The 24,562-nt window shown below is 39.3% G+C and overlaps 1 protein-coding gene across 2 annotated transcripts; it reads right to left on the bottom strand.

Annotated features, from left to right (window-relative positions):
- Positions 1–750: 750 nt before the first annotated feature.
- On the bottom strand, positions 751–23,779 carry RNPC3 (RNA binding region (RNP1, RRM) containing 3). 2 transcript variants are annotated; one of them, XM_065409354.1, is made up of 15 exons: positions 23,588–23,779; positions 21,153–21,200; positions 17,885–18,003; positions 16,303–16,386; positions 15,402–15,513; positions 14,117–14,185; positions 12,396–12,544; positions 11,047–11,172; positions 8,412–8,548; positions 7,022–7,189; positions 6,662–6,756; positions 6,525–6,583; positions 5,301–5,433; positions 4,413–4,485; positions 751–985 (listed from the first exon to the last, which is right to left on the bottom strand). In XM_065409354.1, the coding sequence occupies exons 1-14, from the start codon at positions 23,777–23,779 to the stop codon at positions 4,426–4,428; spliced, it is 1,551 nt and encodes a 516-aa protein (XP_065265426.1). In that variant the 3' UTR covers positions 751–985; positions 4,413–4,425. The 2 variants fall into 2 exon arrangements, with proteins under 2 accessions (XP_065265426.1, XP_065265427.1); XM_065409355.1 differs by lacking the exon at positions 751–985 and adding an exon at positions 1,506–1,955.
- Between the last annotated feature and the right edge of the window lie 783 nt (positions 23,780–24,562).

The following is a 24,562-nucleotide window of genomic DNA, read 5'->3' as shown; positions in this document are numbered from 1 at the left end:
GCATACTTTCAGATAGCCTAAAAGCATTGATTTATAGCACTGCTGCTTCAATAATTGAGTAAGAATGCTAGCCTACATTGTTCCCTTGGCTTAGCAGTGTTTAAAATTATAATTGTTTGGTATTTATCTTATGGTAATGTCCAGAGGCCTCAATCAGGATTGGGCCTCTTTGGACTTGATACTATTCATATATTTTTGCAGATATGGTCCCTACTTTATTGACATTGGTCATAGCAGTGTAATTCTCAATCCAAGAATAAACGACCAGCCGCAACTCACTTTCATTTGAATGAAAAAAAAAAAAAAAAATTCTGCTGGTACTGTGCCCCCAACACAATACCAGGGCATTAGTTCAGTTCTGTTTCCAAGGCAAAACAAGAAATCCTGATTCACTAAAACTGATTCTTAAGCCCATTTTTACTTTCAGAGAGCACATCAATATCCTCAAGGCAGGAAGAAAACATCATTCACCCTGGAGCCTAGGAATGTGTCTTCTGACATTAGGGTGACTAGACAGCAAGTGTGAAAAATCAGGACGGGAGTGGGGGGGTAATAGGAGCCTATATAAGAAAAAGACCCAAAAATCGGGACTGTCCCTATAAAATCAGGACATCTGGTCACCCTATATGACATTAAAGCTCTGAGGAATAAACATGTAAAATAATTCAGTATTGTGTTTCTGTTAGAGGTAAACACCTCATCTCCAAAAAAAAAAAAAAAAAGAGCAGGTATAACGCAAAGTGAAGGGAAAAGGAATAATTTATTAGAGATTTAACAAGCGGACTAATATACATTTTTCATATATCTGTCTTCTGATAGGCTACCATGTGTTTAAAAGCATTTGGAACCTTGAAGAATGAAGAGAATTAAGTCTTGTTTTAAAAACATTTGAAATGCTACTACGCACTGTTCAACAGTCCTGTTGATCACACTGCTTCTTCCCATGGCTTGGTAACACTTGAAAGAGATGGAACACAAAAGGAACCTGGAACATTATAAAGGCATGTTAAAAGTATAAATGACTGGAAAATTACTGTGTTCAGTTGTCAGAAGCTTAACTGGAAAGTTGAAAGTTCTTAAGATATAGAAAATTAGTGAATCATGTCTGAGCCAGCTAAATTTGGCTTACTACATACAGCATGTATTAGTTTATATTAAACTTAAAAAAAGTAAGGTTAATCACAGAATGCTGTAATACAAAACCCCCAGGAAAATTATAGATTAGTAGCCATAAAACACTACCAGAAAGTGGGAAACAAAGGTAGCAATGAATAAAGTTTAGCTTCAGTCTTCATTACTTCATTATGAGACTGCTAGATTTTCTGTTCTCTAGTCTAAAAAAGGGAAAAAGTTACAAGAGAAACTAAGTGCAGGTTGCGTCCCATAAACTGGGACACAAACTGTCATTAAATGAATGTATTACTTAAAAAGACAACGTCAAGGATTGTTTTCTACTTATAACCACCCCGTCAAAACTGAAACATTCTAACACAGTGTGGTGTTGCTATTTTTTAAAAAGGAACATCTAGGGCCAGCTCATCAGCTGATGTAAGTCAGCATAGCGCCACTGAAGTCAATGGAACAAGGCCAATTTACACCAGTTCAGGATCTGGCCCATAAAATAAAGAATTATATGGATTTAGAGAAGGAACAGGGAGGAAAGGTCACATTTTGAGACTAGAAACATTCGTGGTGTCCCTCTAAGTAAATAAGTGACCGGATTCACTAGCTTTCTCCCTGAAAAAGTCCCCTTTATAATTTTAAAGTATCTTACTTATTTTAACAGAGATTTACAAAATTGTAAAAAAAAGAGTATAAATTCCTCCCCGCACCTACACTAAAAGAGAACTTGGAGGTATTTGAGTGCTATGGAAAACATTGCACAAAAAAGGATACAACAAGAAAGGATACACTCTGCATGACAGTATTACTGCAGTATTTACGCAGGAATGTTTCTAAAGAAGAACAGCAGAATGTGGTTTAATTTTACTTGATTCTCAGTATTGCATTTACACAACTTTACTACCTATTACAAGATTGTTTGATAAAATATAGCTGTTTTGATCCCTTATCTGCAAATTAGTGAGAGCTCATGTGTGCACCAATGAGGACTCCCACTCCCATAAGCAAGTGAGGCTCTTTACAAATTGAGGAACTATTAGGAAAATGCCAGCATTTACTGTCCCATTCATTCAGTGGTCTGCATTTTATATAAGGTTCTCTTTTTCCATCAGCTCAATTTTTTCTTTTTTTTAAATCGTGCTTCCATCCAATGCAGTCTTTTAGGCTACCTCTCTCCCTGGAGCCAGTAACCTTTGCGACATTAGCTTCTTCACTGCTCTCTCATATAGCTGGCATTTTATTTATATCAGAACTGGGCACCCAACTGTTCATGAAAACATTAGTTAGTGACAGGAAAGGGGAATTTCAGCCAATGAAAAGTCAAAACTGTATGTTTTTCATCTTCTGGGAAGGCATGTGCATTACAGTATCTTCATAAAGGAGAAAGTAGTAATACTTTGAATAATTACTGTCCATTAAATTTAGCTATTTTCACTGTTTAATAAAATAATTTGACACTAATAAAGTGCCATATAAAGTGACACTTAAGTAGTATGGCTGTATCAATTTACATTTGCTGTGTATACAATTCACATTTTACAGTATTTTTATTTTACTTGATTTACAAAATTTACTTATAAACCTGAATCTCCAGATTTCATACCATAGAAACCACTATTTTGCATCAAAAGCTAGTGCACATCAAGTCATTCTGGCTCTTGGCAACCACAGAAGAAAATATATTCAAATTAAATTAGGGTTCATGTTTGTTATTCTTTAGCAAAAGCAAAGCAATTCAAAGTTAATGAAACTTAGCCCTCCACTGCGCCACTTTGCCCGAGTTCTGTAGTGGCCAACTGTACACACAACAGTGTTATGTTTTCCATGATACTTAGGTACAAAAGGCTGGGTTTAAATGAAGGTGTTTTGACTAACTCAGTTTATTAGACTTTTAATTTTAATTTGCTAACTGCAAATCTAATCCTTTTACACTGTAAATAAAGCTTACGCAAGTATGACAGCTGACTGCAAAATAGTACTGTAACTCTAAATTGACTATTAAAAACATGATTAGTGATCAAACCAAGATCTAGTCGTTTCTGTTTACATAACCTGAATGCCAACTTGTAGTTAGTGTAGTCAGAAACTGGACTAGTGACTTCTTTTTTTACAAGGAACAAATTGGGAAAACTAGAATGTCTTCAACCAATGTAAGAAAATACCTGTTAACAGCATTTGTTTTTTATTTGATAAAAATCAAACAGCTAACTTCGCTGAATGGAACCAAAGCTTATTCAAAAGTAGACTACACACCACCACAATATTGCACAAGCCAGAAGTTTCAGAGGGAGTCTTACCAACAATTCAAAAACATTAGAAATACCGCTAAAGACAATACATAGGTTAGATAGCATGGCCTCCAGTGGACACAAGACATCTACAAGAAAATGTCTCTTAATAAATATTTCATTAGCAACAGCAATGCTGAGCATCTCAAAACAATTTTAAGAAAATGTGCTGTTATTTTTCCATCAGAAACAGCAACATTGAAACTAACTTCATTTCAACTAACAATTATCAATAAACAAATTTAAACATAAGAACTTTTTGGACAGATTTTCTCAGATATGCTCAAATTAAGACCTCCTCTATACTAGGAAATAGGAACATGTTTTCAAACTAACATGATGTTAAATATGCTTTTGTTGGCAGTGTGGACAGATATCCTAGGGATAACCACAAGCAGCAAACACATTTTCAATCACAACTGTCCAAGACCACAGAAAGGGACAATCTTGTTTAATATCACATTAGCTAAAACATTTTCTAACACCATGCTATTTCCTGGACAAGCAAGGCTTAAAGGGGCCTGCAATGATGCACAGATCCCACTGACTAAACATAGGGTCACCAAAGCAAAGACTCCTTGGGAGATGCCAGCAAGGAAACTGAAGTACTATTTATGGGGTTATAGCAATGAAGCAGTAATTACTTCTGGGGTCGATAGCCCTGCTGGAGTATGATCCTGAGGTGTTAGACTGGCAGTATCCTACTCTCTCCTATGTGCCACAATCCCTTAAAGTTAACTGTAGGGTCAATGGTTTGAGGATTGAATGTCAACACACATCATTACTACATTTGAGGACTGGGATATAGACTCTATGATTCTAAAAGGGAGAAATGAAATGTTAACACAGGTCAAAACTGACAGCCTCCTTGCACACTGGCTTCCTGATAGATTTCCTTTGTAGAACCCTCCCCACCCCCCGGCTAAGTGCTCAAATAATGGACTGTTTTCTTTTCTTTTTTAAAGTCTGAATGTTCTTTTTCCTCTCACTAAATCTACTTACCTTTAGCATTGTTCTATCTTTTTCTTTTCTCTTCTTTGGAATCCTGTTTTGGTCTTGCAGATCGTGCAAATTGCTAAGGTTTTATTAAGGACTACAAGTCCAAATATAAGTGATAATTGTTAGCAGGAAGCCAGAATCAATTAGTAGAGAAATAATAATTTCACTAGAAGGTAAATAAAACTTTGGAGAATGAATGTTTGGAATGTATACATAACATGCATGTACTCAATCCAACTTTACCTCTTACTCCAGTCACATGAAGCTACACTTCCCCTTTCTTCAAATCAATGGAAATATTTCACCATCACAGCACTTATTTGTAGTTACAAAGTGGATTGTTTTCTGTGTGATCCATGATTTAATTGGCATATATTCACTAAAAAAACCCTCTGAATTTAAACTTGTTACATCACATGATTTTTTTTTAACCTGAATATAAACTTTGGAAAGGAACACCTTGTTGATTTGTAAAGAGAGTTTAAGAGTGAGTCAGAATCTTCCACAATAATGCCTCTGATTCTGCAAACACTTACACACTTACGTAACTTTACTTTAGTCAATGGGACTACTTATGTGAGTGACATAGAATATGCATAAGTGTTTGCAGGACAAAGACATAAGTGGTGATTTTATTTTAAATCTTAAAGTCATACATACACATTTACTCTTCTGTCTCAGAATGAAAGTCTAACCCATAAAGTTTTAAATGATCATTGAAGCAAATGTGAATTAAGTGATTATTACGTTGTCTGTAATTTTAATAAGAAATACCTATTCTTTTCTACAGTAATTTATGAAAGAGAGTGAGTTTACAAGACAGGAAGCAAGAATCTCAGGAACTGACCTAAATTTAAAGGCACTAAAATGAAAATGTTCGGAAAAGGATACAACCACCATGGGCTTTTCAAACAAAACATATCCATTTACTTCTTTTAAGGCTTTGGTAGCTGATTTTTCATTAGGAAGGCCAATGAAAGCCTGTCCTTTCATGCGACCTTCTTTCATCAAACGTATGTCAAACCTGGAAATAAAATTGGGAAATGGATGAAAGGTTTAAATTTTATCCCATCTCCACCACAATTTACAATAGGCATAAATTTCACATGCTGCAAGTTGAGGAGCGAATGGAAGTGGCAGTGATGCCTACATTCTGGTACAGATAGGGTTATGTCATTAGACACGGATATATTTTTCAAGACAAACTTACTAGCAATTTGTAAAAAATCACCATTAGAAGGCAGGACAGCAAGTTGCTGTACTACTGAAACAAATACCGCATACACAACCAAACATTTAACACAGTGTTTCTCAAACTGGGGCTGCCGCTTGTGAAGGGAAAGCCCCTGGCGGGCCGGGCCGGTTTGTTTACCTGCCCCATCTGCAGGTCTGGCCAATCGTGGCTCCCACTGGCCACGGTTCGCTGCTCCAAGCCAATGGGAGCTGCTGGAAGCAGCGCGGGCCGAGGGACATACTGGCTGCCGATTCCAGCAGCTCCCATTGGCCTGGAGCAGCGAATCGTGGCCAGTGGGAGCCGCGATTGGCCAGACCTGCAGATGGGGCAGGTAAACAAACCGGCCCGGCCCGCCAGGGGCTTTCCCTTCACAAGCGGCGGCCCCAGTTTGAGAAACACTGATTTAACAGATGCATAAGCACCTAGGACTTCAATCATTACAATGCTGTACACGTTGGACAATCCAGCGACATCAGGAACTGGGATTCGGCTCTGTGTTCTAAAGGCACAGTACAGGGTCTTTATACCCAAACGTACCACTCCACTCAGTAGGTGGCAGTTGTGTGCACACCAAGTAAATTATAAATGTTGCATTAAAAAAAAAAAAAAAAGTACCCAGTCCTTCCCCACTGTTATGCAGTAGGTGGCAAAAAAATATTCTGTTAATAGGCACACCGCTTCCAGATAAAATACTTAATAACTGTATACAAAAAATTCTACTCTCCCCTAATAAAACATTTTCAGGCCAAAATGATTTTCTCCCCCCAAAATTAGAAGCAGACAAAAGGGGCTCAAAATGACTGCAACTTCAACTGTAGTTTTCACTACTGCTGTAAAAGTTAGTGCACAGTTTAATTTTACCAAGAATTGAAATAACTTACATAATTCGTTCAGTTTCTGATTGAAAGTCAACATATCTTCCAAAAATAAACTTGAGATCCTGAAATTAAAATGGGTGTGTAAGGAAAGACAGCAAACAAAGAAAAACAACAGAACATTTTCATAAATCCTTACTCACCTTTTCTTGAACTTGTTTTGACAAATTCTTCACATAAATCCTGCAGTTTGGATCACCTGGCTCATAGTTTTTGAAAATGGAAAGTTTTTCCATTTCTTGACCACGACAGAAAGATGGGGAAAAATAATCAATATGCATGTTATATGACTTAATAAATCTTCATCTCACTGCTTTTTAAAACCTCATTTAAAAAAAATATATACATTGTAACAAAAACAAATATCTTACAACACAAATAGTAAATTATAGACTATGTAACAGTAATGTAACTTAAAAATTTAAAACAAAATATCAATAATTTAAAAATATTGATTTGTATACAATAGTTAGTTAAAACAGAATCTAATCTAAAGAAAATACCTCCTCTAGAAAGTCTGCCTTTTTCCAATTCCCTTCTAGAAACAAATTCTGATGGTATTTCATCATCATCTTCTTCTTCTTCGGTGTCCTCTTTATCATTAGAGCTAGGAGCTGGGAAGATCTTTCCAAATCCTGCATTAGTTATTTCTTCTGAAGTTGCATAAAGATCTGAAAGTTGAATACAACATTGTACTCAATGTTTGTAAGAGTTAATTCACGTTCCAAAAGAAGGGGGGAAGGGATGGACTGCAAGCAAGAAAATCCTGACGTTTTAAAGGGGTTAAGTTCTGAATACAAGTCAAGATAGAAAGGAATTTTAGTACATACATAATGATTATTTGTCTTTTGCAGATGCATGAAGAACGTGTCCTAATTCCTACTTTGACAGAAGGCATCTGCTTCATATAATGCTCCAGCATTTATTTTACTGGAAAAAACACCTTTCAGCAAGACCCATTTTTCCCTCTTGTCACCATTACGCTGTTTTATAAGGTTTTCTAAATTCTCATTTTATATTCCATAAGAATATCTACAGGAACTTCATAATATTGGGAAATAACGCCATAAGAAACCTTATTGCCCCACTGTCTTTATAGTGTGGGGCATAATGAGCAAAGTGCACACTGGGGCATTACAGAAACTGACAAATACAGGAAGGCTGCTCTCTTCAAAGATCTGAAAAAAGCTGAAGCTCACACGAAGTGTCTTGAAATGCCTCTTTACACCATGTGAAGTCTTCAGCATAATTTGTAAGATTGTTAAAAAAATTAAAACACATAATTCACTTTAAAAAGACAAAGATAATACATCATCTTGTGTTGATGAGGCAATCTTAGAGTCTTAAAATCCCACCCCCATCCTGCATTCTGAATTGAAACTGAACAGAGAGTCTTGTAAAAGATGGAATTTCTGAAAAAAGTGAAATTTAAGGCAGGTTTACTGACTGAATGACATGCTATACTGTGGTGAGCATAGTGGCATTGCTATGGCACTGTAGCTATGCCACCATAATGCCATAGCATAGACGCAACCTACAGTGATGGAAGAGATTTTTCCATCGCTGTAGGAACACTGTCTCCCCAACAGATGGTAGTTTACACAAGGTGTTAGGTCAGCATAGCTCTTCACCCTCTGAGCATTGCAGCTATGTCGACCCAAAATTTAAGTGTAGACCAGGCCTTAGGGTTGAATTCCTTAAAAGAAAACTCACATTAAATAAATATAAAAATAAACCAGCACTATTTACAGAGTCGTCATTCTCCAAGTCACAGAACATAAAAATATTCAACTCATATATGATGTTGTTATATACATATTATCTTGCCTGTTCTTTGCATCTTAAAATATTTCACATTATTTAACAGAAGAATTTAAGGATAAGCATCCTTACCATTGTTTTGGTCTCTCTCTAAGCTTTTCTGAAGAACATCCGGAATGTCTGCAGAAATTTGGAACTTAATTTTTTTATGACCAACAGATTGTGGCTGCTCAAACACATCCGAAGGTGATAGTGTAGGGTGCAGATTACTGTTTAAAACAATAATATTTCAATCTCACTTAAAGTTTAAATGGTCAATGGAACAGGCATGGTCAAACAAAATATATGTATCTTTTCCAACTATATTTCATGCTGTTTACCGTTAGCACATCAGTTTTCTGTTTCCAAAAGAACTTTAAACTTTAGACTTAACTTTTTGTGGGTTACATTTAGTTCATCAGTGATGAGACATGTTTAGTTGGCAAACAGAAAAAACAAAGACCAGAAATTACCTTACACTACAGGTAGACTCACAAAAAAAAATTATCTTAAGAGAAATATTAAATGGAATAATATGAGGCACAGCCAAATACACTTTCTTAAAGATTGCATGCCAAGGAAAATAAATTAGGCTTGTTTTGTGTCTCTACACAAAGGAGAATTGAAAAGATATTAGTTTTTTTTTTTAAAAAGCTTAGCTTCAATCTTAGGCTCAAAATTAGATGAATGTTTCTAACCATGAAAGGAGTGAAGTTCTGGAACAGTCTTCCAAAGGGAGAAGCGGGGGGAAAAAACCTAAATTGTTTCTAGACTTAGCATAAGTTTACAGAGGGGATGCTATGACGAGGTTGCCTAAAATGACATATAGCCCATCCATGACTGCTGGAGATGGGACTCTATATGGGGAGAGCTCTGAATTATTACAGAAAATTCTTTCCCAGATGTCCAGCTGTTGGGTGTCACCACATCCTCAGGGTTTAGTAGGACCTTGATCACCATATTTGGTGTCGGGAAGCAATTTTGCCCCAAGTCAGATTGACAGAAACCCAGGGAAGAGAGGGGAGCTTGCTTTCCTCTGCAGCATTGGATGCACTAGCTGGTTTGATCTAGAGTAAACGGTGGATTCTCTGTAATGCGAAGTCTTTATATCAAGATTTGAGGACTTCAGTAACTCAGTCAGAGATTATGGGCCTTTTATAGGAGTGGATGAGTGAGGTTCTGTGGCCTGCAATGTGCAGGAGATCAGACTACATGACAATGGTGGTCCCGTCTAGCCTTAAAGTCTATGAGTCTTTTATATTAGAAAACAGGTCCTCTCTTCGCTGGAAGATTCTCTCATGAGTGAGAACAAATGATATAACGACATAACAAGAACTAAGAATGTAAGTTAAGCAAATGATTGGAGAAGCAGACTGTATTTGGCTTCAATGACTGGTAAATATTTTGGGTAAAAGACATCTTTGTTAAATATTCAGCACCAACATTCTTTCAATTAGAGTGCATGGGCGCACATTAATTGTACTCTAAGATTCCACAAGGGCCCTTCAGCAATACTATGGAAGACCAGACTTGACACCCCTGATGTTTCCAGGGCTATTTCTAGACCAGGATTTAAAGGTGTAATGTCAGATCATGTTAGCTAATTCACTTTAACTAACAACATGTACAATTCTAGTAAAGAAAGGGCAAGCTGTACTTTAGCAATCGGTCAAGTTAATGCCTAGGGGAGAGCCTAAGCTTTAAGTGCACCAATTTGGCACATGCTAAAGTACAACTTATCTGAATTAGAATTTTAGAAGGTGTTAAACAGTATCAACTAAATTGGTCTAAGTAGAAAAAAATATTTTAAACCACAATAACCCCTGCAACCCACCCTCCAAAACTTCCAGGCTTTCATCTTAAAGAAGCAGAAAAGGGCACAGCCCAATTTTTGAAAGAAATCTTTTGCAACTCATCTTTAACGACCAATTTCTTAAATCACCAGAACAAAAATAAGTCTAGACTAGTTTTTCCTCAAACGAGCCAAGTGAAAATTAAGTGATTTTTTTCTTTCCTTCACAGTTTTCTATTAGAGCACTGCAACAGCGGAACTGTCATATATTATTTAAACAGGCCACAAAGCAAAAACAACAACAAGTGTCCTCGGCTATTCTAACACAGTATAAAAATGTGCCATTTAGTTTTCTTCAGGTGTGCAGGGAAAAGTGAATATACTTGTATAAATACATTTTTAAACTGTTGATTGTCAGGAGATCAAAATATTACTTCTGTTTTTTAGGGACACAGTGGAATAAAATTGGAGATGCTAAAGCATTTAAACAAAATTATTATTTTCTGTATTTTCATATTTCTACTAGAGATGGCCTAAGCCTATTCAGATCCATGTTCCAGCCTTTAGCCAGAAGGGTAGAGGAGAAAACGGGGGTTCTGTTCAGATCTATTTCAAACTTGATATAAAACAAATTGATAGAAACAAACAGATATGGTAGAGGCCAGAACAACAGTCTCAATAAAGGGTCCATGGCTGTGGAACTAGCTTGAGATCAAGGAAAGCTCAAGTCTGATACAAGTGCCATCTGTTCAGGGAAGTTTTAGTAACAATTGGAAGGGATCACCTACAGCACTTCATCTTGCAGTAGGACACTGTATTAAAAGTTCTGAGGTAGAAAAATAAAAAAAATCTTGAGCAAGGCACTTTTTTGTGATTATTCCTTATACTCAATACACGATGAGCACTACAGAAATACAAATAATAATAATACAATACCTGTGGGGAGCAGATGTGGGAGCATTCAGCAAGTCTTTTATCTTTTGCTTTTTTCTCACACTACGCTGCTTTGTGGATATTGGTCTTTTAGGCTGAATGGCTGCTAATTCCATCAATTTAGTCATTCTAAATTGGAAACACAATAAAGACATTCAAAACAGTTTAGTTTTTAATCTAGAGATGCCATCTTAGAAATGTAGCCTCTTATTTCTGACCAGGACTTCTGAAACTCAAATGTGTTGAACTGTTCTATTATATCCCACACATTTGTGATACACTAGCAGAATGCAGCTACACATTATTTACTGTATAATAAGTAATGTTACTGTAGAACATTTAGATTGATGAGAACATGGATTATTAAATAAGAGTAGTACTCGGGCATGAGGAAAGGATGTATAAAATCTGCCTAAATCATTCACCAAAGTAAAAAAAAGGTAAATTTACAAGAAACACAGAAGTTTCATTACTATATTATGACTCATAAACGGAAATCTTTACTCAAAGTAATGTTAAAAGTATTTGTTCTAATTAGGATTAGTTAAATTCTTTCAAGGAATTTTAGATACTTTTAAATTGGAAGCAATAGATTTAGCAGTGAGAAATATTTTTAAAGACTGCCCTAAAGGCCTAATCCCACATAATACATGGCATAATGCATATAATACACAATCAATTTCTGGCCTTGTAAGTCAGGCAAGCCCTTGACACCAGCTTCAATGCAGGATGATAGTGGGGTGGAGGGCTAGAGAAAGTCAGTTTTCCACAAATGTCATAAAATAAAAGAGCCAATCCAAAATCAAAAGCAAGTGGCACAGCTACTTAATGAGAGGAGACCACATGCAAATGAGCGTTGCACCTCCTGCATCATATTCAGTATAGAGCTCTGTTAATCCCCCCACATATGGGACTGAACACTCAGCATGCAGGTGGGTAGAAAGCTGACATCACTTCCAGAGCAGACTAGATTTTCTGTGTGTCTTCCCTAACAGATAAGAGATCCTCCCTATTCAATAGGAATTTTGGAAGAGTTGGGAGAGTAAAAGTGTACGGAAACTAGTAATGTTAATTTTTGAGCCACATGACCATATTCATCCTTGCCCTGACTGACTTTCAGAAGAGTACTGTCAGCCTTAGGGAGAATATTAAGAACTGCAGCTTCTTTAAAATTTATGTCTGGAAAGGCCACCTACATATTAAGAGTAGCTGGGGATATTCAGTCACAAAATTGGAGCTTCTCTGGGCTAGGAGGCACAGAGGATGATTTTGGCTGGATTGAGACCTACAAGAACAGCATTTTTTTTTTTTTTTTTTAAAAGCATGATTGGTTACCGATTATAATTACAAACCTCTCCTTTTCTTCCTCATCAGCACTTTCATATTCAGATTCTTCTCTGCTAGATTCCTGATCTTCCTCTTCTTCAGGCAAAGGAGGCTCCTCCGGAGGCAGTGGTGGGATAGGTGGCGGCGGCACAGGCGCTGGTAAATATTCTTCATACTAATCAATGAAAGACATAAAATTGAAGTCTTTAAACACTCATTTTGGAAAAATGTATGTTTTAATTTCTTCTGCATAAATAAGAAGCTTCAAATGTGATAAACTGGCGGATGGCAAAGAAAGCTTTTCAAAACAAGATGTTTGAGATCTATCTACTCACTCTTGACAAATTCAGTTTCATGAGAATTTTACATCAAACAATTCAAACTCAAAAATAGTAACAAAATACTTAATTCTTCACATTAAGATTGGGAGTAAAGGGTGGGGGAAAGAAAACATTAATTAGAGCACTTCAGAAACTAAGGAAGGAAAAACAGCTAGCTTCTCCAGAAGTTTTGCTTTTCCATTCTTAGTTTTACAGACTAGAAAGGAACATGGTCTGAGCATATGACAGGAAGACAGATGCTCTCAAATTCTAATCTTAGCTATTATGCTGAATCTCCTCTGACTTTGAACAAGCCATAAACTCCTTCCCTCTGTAAATAGGGATAATACTTACTTAGCTACAGGTGTAGTAAGGATTAGTTATTGATTACAGAGATGAAATTACTGTAGGAATATTCTGAGCAGTTTCCTGCCAAAACAACCTCACCCTGATAGGATTCCCAGTGCACTTTACTGTAAAGCTTACAGCCACTTGGATGAACAAACATGGGCACAGTTGCAAAAACTGCTGAAGTCAATGAAAATGAAAACATTCAGTTCTTTATAGAAGCTGCTCAGCACTTTAGAGACTGAGTCTTTTGAACGGTTACTAATTTTTACCTGATCATAATATTCCTAGTATTTGATCCTGTCCTATAAGATGCACAGGGTAGTTTCAAAAATATCAGGGAAAAATTCACTGGTCTGCTAAATTTACTGTGCATCATGTAACCTCCTAAAGAAACTACCCTCCCAATCCCTGAAAAAGCAGAAGGTGGTGGTATGCCAGGGCAACCTGTGGGATGTATTGGACCTGAGCTTCCCTATGCCGGATCCTGCCAATGGCACAACTTACAGTAAGCCCGCCGAAGCTCTAACATCTGCTGGAGACGGGGAGCTAGAGCCAGCTCCCTCTATCCAGACATAGTGGAGAACTGGGGCCACAGATTCAGGTCCTCCCTCTCTCTTCCCCTTCATAACAACCCATGAAATCCTAGGGCCAAAGTGAGTGATTATGTGGTTTTCACATCAGCAGTCAGAATCTCATAAGAACTCTCTACAAATGCATAGATCAAAGAACATTTCATGTGTTGCTTATGCAACAGACTAACCGTGTGGTATTCAAATGATTCTCATGTTTCCTATAACTGCTACAAGATATTGTTTGCACTACCGTAATCTCCATTTTACTGCCCTCCATTATTTTTGAAATATTCTGAAGATATTACTAAAAGGTCACAACACATTGGTTTTCATCTCATACTGTTGGAAAATTCAGTTTTCCTTGCAACAGAAAATAGATATATACCAGTTTGGAGCCCATGCCAACACATCCAACAGCTGCACAAATGTCTAATCAACAGCAAATACTGATGAACTTCCTAGAACAAGGCACACATATTAAATGTAATATACAAAATTTCTTACCATGGGTGGTCGAGCAGTAACGGGTCCAAAGGGAGGGGGTAGATTCATTTTATTCATCAGGTGCAGCACCTGAAATAAAAATTAGGTAACAATTCTCTTTATAAACAAACTAGTTCTTTGGCACAGTACTTTCTAACTCTTTAATATGATTTTTTAGTATTCTACTCAATTGTAAATCATACAGATAAAAATCTACAGACTTTTACAACAGCCATGTTTGTTAAATGCAGAAATGTTATCAGTACAGTAGAACCTCAGAGTTACGAACACTTTGGGAATGGAGGTTGTTTCTAACTCTGAACAAAACTTTATGGTTGTTCCTTCAAAAGTTTACAACTGAACATTAACTTAATACAGCTTTGAAACTTTACTATGTAGAAGAAAAATTATGCTTTCCTTTTTTTAAAGTAGTTTACATCTAACAGTACTGTATTTACTTTTTTTTTTTTTGGGTCTCTGCATCTGCCTGATTGTGTACTTCCGGTTCCAAATGAAGTGTGTGATTGACTGGTCAGTTTGTAACTCTGGTGTTCGTAACTGGGGTTCTAGCATATAAGCTATTTGCAATCTTCAATTTCCACTCCACTATGGGGGTCTTTTTGCAATTATTTTCATATAGAAGTATACATTAAAACTCAGTACAGCTATAATAAAAACAGTTACTGTTACTGTTATTTTTTTTTTTAAGTACTTAACACTTATATTGTACTCTATCAGCATTGGTATTGTAAATTAGCTAAGCACCCTGGGTGCGATCCCTAATGGTGTACACTGGTGTAGCTCCATGGAGGTCAGAGCTATGCCAATTTACGCCAGCTGAAGATCTAACCCCATATGAAGCTTACCTTATGAAGTTACCATTCTGCTATGAAGAAATAAAGACTAAAATTAAAATGTAGCTAATGAGTTAGCAATGGAGGCCAGACACACCTGACAGTGGCTAAGTACAATTAACACAGAGGGTTTGCTCTGAGCCAATTTACAGTATTGGGTACCTGAGTCAAAAACAGTACAAAGAAATTATCCAGTGGAGTCTTCAATGCTAGTGAAATTACATCCACTTCTTGCCAACTAAATCTTCTCTATATTTATCTCAACTTATTTAATAGCAAAATGTTAACTCGTAGCACTGGAAAATCAAGTCTTAATTATCCACAGGAACAAAAGTAACAGCACTATTCTATAGGACAATAGTTACTATAGTATATATTATTTAAAAAAAAAAAAACAAAGAAAATATTGGTATTTGACTTGTATTTCTTTGATTTTCTCCTTCTTCACTTACCTGTACATAAAATTTAGGCACGCTTGCCAAGGCATTTGCTATATTTGCTAGGATTGTACTTGAAGGCGGTGGATATAGATATTTGAGGCAAGAGTTTATAGGAAAGGTTAGCCTGAGGAAAAATAAACATTGTAGAAAATTTTAAAAATCAATAAACCAGCAGCAACATCAAATAATCTTTAATTTTACTGTAGGGTTCAGGAAATGTAAGAAATATTTAACTTCTGAAATACTTCTTGAAATACATCCTCAAAGCCACCTATGGTTAATAGAATATAGCACTCCATAAAATCCAGACATCTCAGCCAAAAAAAGTACAGCACAAAACTAAACCTTGAATTTCAGAACTGATCTCCTGTCCAGAGTTATCATACTTAATGATACAAAACAAAAACAAATAAAACCCAGTGGAAGGGATATTAAGCCTCATGTTTCAGGGCTTAAGCTGATCTCTGACTACTAGAGGTCAGGATGAGACCTAACAAAGGGGGCAGATAGATTACTCCACCATCTGTCTCCTGCAGGATTCTTAACACCTTCCTCTGAAGCATCGGATGCTGGCTACTATTTGAAACAGGATAGTTGGGCTTTGAGTCAGATCCAGTATAGCAATTCCTGAAGATTAAAATATGTTAACCACAACATACTGTAGACAACTTTGACTTTTCTTTCCTCAGTTTGTAATCGTTACAGTGCACCCTCCCTCCCCCCAATAAGCTGTGTGTGGTTACATATCCATATTAAGGCCTCAACTCCACCAACCCTTATGCACATACTTAACTTTACTCTCATGCCTAAAGTTTTAATAATATAAATAAGTATTTAGAAGATAACAGACTAATACAGTAACTATACTACGCCAGGAATATAATAGTTAAGCAGCCAAAGAATCAGTACTTACCCATGGCTGGGAGCAATTCCATTCTCTATTTTAGGACAGCTTGGCTCTTTCCGTTCTCTCTCTTCTTCCACTGGTTCTTCTGACCTGAAAAATAGATTAGTATTATTTAAAGTTGGGCAAAACTCCATGAAATACATGATACACAATGCCTAGAAAAAGAATATGAAACACGTTTCACATGTAACATTCATAATTTATTCCAAAATACAGTGGGTTAGTCTACTGGCCTTTACAACTTTTGTAGACGATGCTAGTACTGTAATTATAGCGCCTAGACCTTTAAGACTTGTCCTGAGCTCTTTAAAAAAACCAAAGAAATCCAGAGTTAAATGCATCATTCCCCGCCCCAGCCCCCCACAATGCCAGATGTTATGAAAAAAACAATGTCATATTACCTAGTGCTTGGAGGTTTGTACAATACCAAAGTACAAAATTGTGATTTGAGAAATATTTCAGCCTTACTACAATTTCTCTTCTTTTGTGTGTACAAGTCAAATGTTTATTTTATTCTGTGGTTGATTTTAATTTTACATAAAACACAAATTTGACAGACAAAAGCTTTTCATACACTGTATAATGTAAGTAGTCAGGCAACCAGATAGTCAGATCTATTCTGATATAATTTAGAATTTTTAAATCTTGTGACCTGAAATGAGGAATTCAGAATTTTTAAGTCTTTCATTCTTTTACTTGATCCCCTAATGTGTTTTTGGAAATGAAGTATTATATGAAAGATTATAAAATGAGACCCAAACTATCAACTCCTTGGTTATATACTTACAGATTTAGAATGAATGGGGCTAAAAAAGGCTTATACACCTCTACCCCAATATAACGTGACCCGATATAACATGAATTCGGATATAATGCGGTAAAGCAGCGCTTCGGGGGGGCAGGGCTGCGCACTCCGGCGGATCAAAGCGAGTTCAATATAACGCGGTTTCATCTATAACGCAGTAAAAATTTTTGGCTCCCGAGGACAGCGTTATATCAGGGTAGAGGTGTATTTTGAAGAATAACTACACATTTTTGTATTGTATTCAAAATCTTAAAAGTAATTCAATAGTATTATGAATTAATTACTAAGGCCCAAGCCAGGTCATCCCAGGTCACAATGCCCAGGGCAGGAAGCTGGGCCCATCCTCAGGGGACAGGAGCCACCACTGTGGGGTGAGTACAGGGCAGGCTCACTCTCCAACCATCCCTCTCCTTCATGGACTGCCCTCTGCACAAGACCTGTGACCCATCTACAATCTTTCCATGAGCAACTGGTGAGTCAAGACCAATCATTTGGGAAACACTGGATTAGGGTACTATTCTATATAACGGTGGCACAACTGGACCTGAAGTCAAGTAATGTGGGCAGGATTTGGGCCTTTAGTCTAGAGATCTATTATTGTTCTTACTGTAGAAACTAAATTAAAATATGTTAATGTTTTTAAATGGACATGTTTTATTTTTTGACTGAAAATAAATGACAATTAAGATAGTGTGAACATTTTAAAAATGGTTTTTCTTATTATTATGGTCAAAGTTATAAAAAACTCTAAACATGGAAACAAGCTATTATGCACATACATACCTTTTATTTTTCTCTGAGAGTGAAGGTTGGCTAAGAACATGAACATTGTCTTGTTCCCTTGCAAATTCAACAACTAAAGTGTGACCTAAAAGTCTCAGCTGATGCAGTCTTGACAATGCCTTAAAATAACCACAATAGCAACAAAGAATATTAAGATTCAGTTAATAAATAGAAATATTTAAATACATTCCAATAAAAATAATATTTTCATCATTTTTCAAGGCTCAATTTTTCTTCCTGACATTTTTTCACCTAAACTTCTACTATATACAATGGAACAGGCAGAAGCCTACCACAACACTTGCCAACCTGGGTGGAAGTTGCTTTTGGAAAGGGAAAAGTAAACACATTAACTTTTCTGAAGTGCTAAGTCAAGGCTGTCAGTCAAAGTTTTAGTGATTACATGTTTTATTTTTAATTTACAAAGTTCAAGCCTCTTTCGTTATAGCAAGTTATTTTTGAAAAATGTTGATATTGTATAGGGAAAATGACACCTGTATCAATATTAGTAACAGTCAGATATCCTTCAAATAAGGAAGTAAACTTTAATTATTAAGCCAAAATTTATTCAGCTAATCTGTTGCTCTCCATGTAGAACTTAAATATTCTATATTTATTAATAGATCAATGATTAAAAATAGACTGGTAGAACACCTGGAAAATCATGATATGATAGGGTCTAACCAGCAGTTTCCCCAAAGGCAAATCATCTCTCACCTATTATTAGAAGTCTTTTAAAATGTCAACAAAGCAATGAATGAAACAAAACCAGTTGACATAATGTATGTAAACTTTCAAGAGATCTTTGAGGGTATGTATGTCTACACTACAACATAAGCCCATGCTTGAAGCCAGAGTCAGGCGTAACCCACTTTGTGTCTACATTGCAATTGCACTAACCCAGGGCCTAAGTTCCCTCTAAGCTTCGTGGCTGGGCAGGGGCCCAGGGCTGTGGCGGGGAGAGATGCTTCTCCACCAGCACGGACCTACCGCGGCTGGGAGAGGTGCCCTCCCTGCCGGCCCCAGCATGCTGCAGCCAGGGGAGAGGAACCCTGCCCTTGGCCCAGGTCTACCAGAGCTGCCAGGGAGAGGAGCCCCTCCCTCAGCCCGGCCCAGCCCCACAGGAACTGCTGCGGCTGGAGAGAGGTGCCTCTCCCCCAGCCCTGAGCTGCTGCAGCGAGAGAGGGTTGGGGGGAGTCCTCTCTCTCCACCGCAGCCTTGGGCCAGCCTGCACCCCATACCCCTCATCCCTGGCCCCACCCCAGAGCCTGCACCCCCAGCCAGAGCCCTCACCTCCTGCTGCATGCCACCCCCCTGCCCCAGCTCTGAGCCCCCTCCCACACTCCAAACCTCTCGGCCCCACTCCCACCACATGCATTTTGTTATGTGCACCAATATGAAGGTGTCACACATCACCTCCATATTGGTGCACATAACAAAATTAATTCCGCACATGGATGTAAAAAATTAGAGGGAACACTGCCCAGGTCTCAGACCCAGGGTCCCAGGACCCTACAGGGTGGAGGGTCCAAACTCGACTTAAGCAGGGCCCAAGCCCTATTGCTTTGCAGCGTAAACACAGCCCCGTTGACTTGGGTCCTGGGAGTCAGATGGAAGAATCCCACAGTTCCATGAGACAACTTCCTTAGTCCTTTCTATCCCAACCATCTACAATCCACTCTATTAAAAATGGAAGCCTCCCATCCTTTGCAAACGGCAGCAGCTCAGATCAGCATTCACCCATTTTCTTCTGATCACTGATCTGCAAGCACACTATCAGAGAACCTTCTCGGTTTGCAATGTAGCACGAACCAATCAAACCCTTTGCACAGCGACCTGCTTCCTGGTTGCCTGCAGGGCAGGCAGTAAAGTTTTCCCACGGTGCACCACGGTTCTAGAGCTAGAGCAGCCATATTTTGTGGGGGAGAGGGGACACTAGGGACTCTGGGATATAGTTATTTTGACTCGGGTCTGTGCACTGCACTGTGGATGCCAGAGTCCTAGGTTTGAGCATGGGTTATAAAAGTCTTAACCTAGGGTTAAAACACAACGTAGACACTCAAGATCAGTGCACCCTAACACGGCTCAGTGGACTCGAGTCCCAGTAATCCTGGGCTTAAGTTGTAGTGTAGACACATGCGGAGAAATTTCTTCCCAAGAGGCTATTAAAGAATCTAAATAGTCATGTGGTGAGAGGGAAAGTATTGTCATGGATCAAAAACTGTCCAGTGAAGACTGAGGAACTTCAGGGACGTTTAACCAAGCTAGTCAACACAATGGCAAATGAAGTTGAATATTAATAATGGCAAACTACTCACTCACCTTACAGGATTCTAACCATATCAACTCAGGAAAATATGGGGGCCTCTACATACTCTACTCTGTTCTAAAACAGTTCTCAAATATAATACTCCTTTCCACACAACTCAAGGAAATCATGCTAGAACCCTAGAATCAACAGCCATGTTTAAATATGGTTGTAGTTAGCATGGTTCAAATCTCATTGCATATAAAACAATGCTCTAGAACCAAGATTCCTGAACTGTGAATTTATGAAGTTCTGGCAAGTCAGCAAGCCTGTATTTTGGTGCGCAACTAGAGTTGATAACTAACATTTTTTCATATTTGTGGCATGACAATAAAGAACAGCAGAGCCACTTGAAGCCAAGTCACTATTCAACTGACACATTCAACATCACTTTCTTGAAAATTATAGTACAGTGTGGCCTAAAACTGTTTTCAGAAGACCTGGGTTCTATCTCTAGCTCTTCCACTGGTCAGCTGGGTGACACTGAGAAAATCACTTCACCCCTCTGTGCCTCAGTTTTCCCAACTGTAAAATGGACATAATGAATCTTACCTCCTTTTTGAAGGAATATAAAATCTGTCAACAAGAAGTGCTATATAACATTATTACCTCTCTATCTTGTTTGCAAGGTGCCTATCAACATGACAACATCCCTGCTCTTATCAAAGTAGGGCAAAGATTTTTTCAGGGTGCAGTCCTGAATGTGCACCTGTGAAGTCCTTCAGCAAGCATTATAGCAAACGTTCAATTGTAGTTGGACACATGCTTTATGTTTGCTATAACCAAACTGTGATATAACCTGCAGTATGAATAGCATGCTTATACTTGAAAAACTTTTTACTCTCTTTTGCATCTTTTTCCCAAACTCCCAATATTGGGAGATCCAGGAAATGTTAAAAGTTAGCTGGAAACTTAGAAAAAACATTTGCTAAAATATTTAATGAAAAGCCCAATACAAACCTTTACAGCTGAATTTTCATTGGGGAAAGTAGCAAAAGCTGTATGTTTCTGGAAAACAAACAATTATTTGTCCGTTATAGCTTTTTAGATCAGAGTATGAGAGATCTCAGCCATATACACGCACTTTTGGACTACAGTTTTTTACCAAAGATTTAGCACTAGAAAATACATTTAAATTAGATTTTAAAGGTAAATTATAAATAAAAATTTCAAAGTTAATTAAGTTATTTGCAGGTTTCAAGTTTTCTGGTTTTTAGTCTACTAAATGTATATTTGGGGCAAGAGATGGACGACCAGGGAGTGCATGGCTCACAAAAAGGAACAAGAGGGAGGAAAACAGTCAGCTCTGTGTCCATGAAGGCAATGGAGCTCTGCAAAGAGGTAGAGGGTTGTGGGGAAAAAGTGAAGATTTGCCAATGTAAAATTAAAGCATGCTTAGTCTGTGGCCAAGCAGATATGGGGAAGTTTATCAAGCCCTGATTTTCACATGAGTATACCATCTCTAAGTCATCATAATTGTATATTAGATATATTTTATGATACAGGCTTTTCTAGTGAATAAAATCTAAGTCAACAGTGCCAACTGGCGGAACATCTTCATCAAAGAAATTCTTACCAACACTACTTTCCTGTGGCAAAGGCAACATCACACCTAATACTATGTTCTGACATTTGGGAGGTTTTTCTGCTTATTTTCTAGCCTGGATGATTTACCTCTTTGTCCTAAGTACAAGCCACTTTTTCCAAAATGCCTTCTCAGATTTCAAATCTGAAACAAACTATCATTTAATTAATAGTTTAGACTTCAGCCTAAAGTTTTATTAGCTGGCATAATTTTATATGTATATACTGTAACAAAATTTTACTATTATTTTGGCATTTGTTTTGCATCTTTTTACAAAGATCCTACAAACACTAAAAACACATACTTAACTTTATTTTCCCAAATGGTTCCAGTAACTGAATTTTAGACTGAGTCTTAAACATTATAGTCTGTTATAGTGAAAAAGCATTAAGGGTCTAACAGAAGATGATAAAGAAAATTCACATTTCAAGATGACAGACCAAACATATAATAGGACATTGCCGCAACTACTTCCTGGATTGAGCCTCTCTATTCTGGAACTGTCCAACATAAATTATTAAGTGCACTAGTTCAGGCTTTTAAATCATCTCGCAGTTTTTTAAAAACAATTTGGCTTTGTCACCTCTAACCAACAGTCCACACATCTTGGATGTCTGGGAGATCTCAAGCGTCCACTTGCACCATTATAATAATTTGTCACTACAAAATTCTAAGTTAGAGTTTGAAATACCTTTATTTACTATAAAGGCCATTTTCAAATTCCTGGTTCAATGGGATTTGACAACTGTTAACCCCAAACTGGAAACTCTGTTTTTACTCCTATGACCCTGAAGGCTAGCCTCACTATACATCAATAAAAACTAAAGTTGTGTGGTTATTTTCAGAATGCTTTCATAATATTGGGCATGGGAATCATATTGCATAATTTTGGTGTATTATTTAGGGTCCAAACAAATCTTCTATCATCCATTTATCACGGTCACAACAAAAGCTTGATCCTGAAATAAGCTCTATGTGGACAGACCCCTGCCTCTGTCTGGAGGCCCACTGAAATCAACTAAGCTCTGTGTGAGAGCCAGTCGTGAATTTTTCAACGTTTTGAAGTTTTATGGGAACTTAACAGTTTCAACAAAACTTTAGTTGGGTCCAGGATGGAGAGGTGGGAGGATGTCCCAGAATAGCCTGGCGAAAGTGGCGATCAGGGTGCTCCGCTGCACTGTGGGAGACGCAGGTTCAAACCCCTGCTCTCCCAAGGGAGCTGTTGCTCACTGTCCAAATTACATGTTCAGGGACTGGAACCTGGGTCCCTAACCACAGCGCTACCGAGCCCCATACAGCTCTAACTCTGCAGCAAGCAGTTGCCAATAGCCAGTAGGATCCTTCTAGGGTGACCAGACAGCAAGTGTGAAAAACTGGGATGGGGGTGGGGGGTAATAGGATCCTATATAAGAAAAAGACCCCAAAATCGGGACTGTCCCTATAAAATCGGGACATCTGGTCACCCTAGTTCCTTCTCAAACATAATTATTATGGAGCAGCGCCGAGGCGGCCGGACAAGAACAAACGCCAAGGGGAGGGAGAGGCCAGTCCCCCCCCCCCCCCCCCCATCAGGCACCGCCCCTCCCTACCCCCTCGGGGGCCGAGGCCCTCCGGGGAACAACGGGACGGGGAGAGGTGGAGCCTCCTCCCGCAAAGATCGCGCCGCCAGAGCACTGGAACAGGGGGCGGGGTAACCACGCAACCTGCCCTGCCCCGCCCGTATCAGACGCTGCGGGGTCACACTCCCGCGAAAGCCCCGCCGGACATGATCCCCGCCCCCCGCCAGGCCGCTCCCGCTCCCGCTCCCTACCAGCCGCCCCTGGTCGGACAGGACCCGCACGGACGCGGCCCCGAAGTGCCTCAGCAGATCCTCCTTCTCCGCGGCCGTCAGGTCGGCGGGCAGGTGCCGCACCAGCAACGTCCGGCTCCGCCGCCGCCGCCCCACGCACGGGGGCCCTCCCCCTGCCGCCGCCTTGTCCTCCTCAGAGCCGGGGGCCGCCATCCTGCGGGGTAGGGAGTGACCTGGGGTCAGAAAGGCCGTGCGAACCCGGCCGCGACACCCGGGGACGGCAGCTACAACCCTCGCGAGAACTCCGGCGGTGAGGGGCGGGGAATACAAACCTCCCGAGAGTCTGTGCGCTTCCGGGTTGCGCCGGCGCGCGCCCAGGCTGCTCTTGCTCTGCTGAAGAGGGGGTGGTCCCTTGAGGGGCGGGCACGGAGCGGAGCCTGGGCGGGACTGAAGGGATTCCGGGGTTTATTGTGCCTGGCTCGCCGACTCCAGGTCCCGTGCAAGGAAGTTTCGTGCCTAGATGAAACTTCCACCTTGCACCCCTAGCCCCGCGGCAGCGCCCCCCTCCGCCCTGAGGCGCCCCCCCTTGCGGTAGCGCCCCCCTCCGCCCTGAGGCGCCCCCCCCCCCCGCGGGAGCTGTGCAGCAGCTCCCCACCCCAGCTCACCTCCGCTCTGCCTTCTCCCAGGAGCATGCTGCCCCCACTCTAATTCTCCTCCCCTCCCAGGCTTGCGGTGCCAAACAGCTGATTGGCACCGCAAGCCTGGGAGGCGGGAGAAGTGGAGCAGCCGCTGCGCTGGGAGAGGTGTCAGCATGCCACCGACAGCCCAGCCCAGGAACGCTGTAAAAAAAAAAATTGGGGGCACCGCTTTTTGGTGCTCCCAAATCTTGGCGCTCTAGGCAACCGCCTAGTTTGCCTTAATGGTAGCACCAGCCCTGGCTGACTCCCCCTGCGGGCGCTGCACTCCACAGTACAAGTGGGTTCGAAGTCACTTCGC

This window comes from Emys orbicularis, chromosome 8 (genome assembly GCF_028017835.1).
Source record: "Emys orbicularis isolate rEmyOrb1 chromosome 8, rEmyOrb1.hap1, whole genome shotgun sequence".
Lineage (NCBI taxonomy): Eukaryota > Metazoa > Chordata > Testudines > Emydidae > Emys > Emys orbicularis.
Note: the sequence above shows the minus strand (reverse complement) of the source record. Positions and strands in the feature narration are given on the sequence as shown.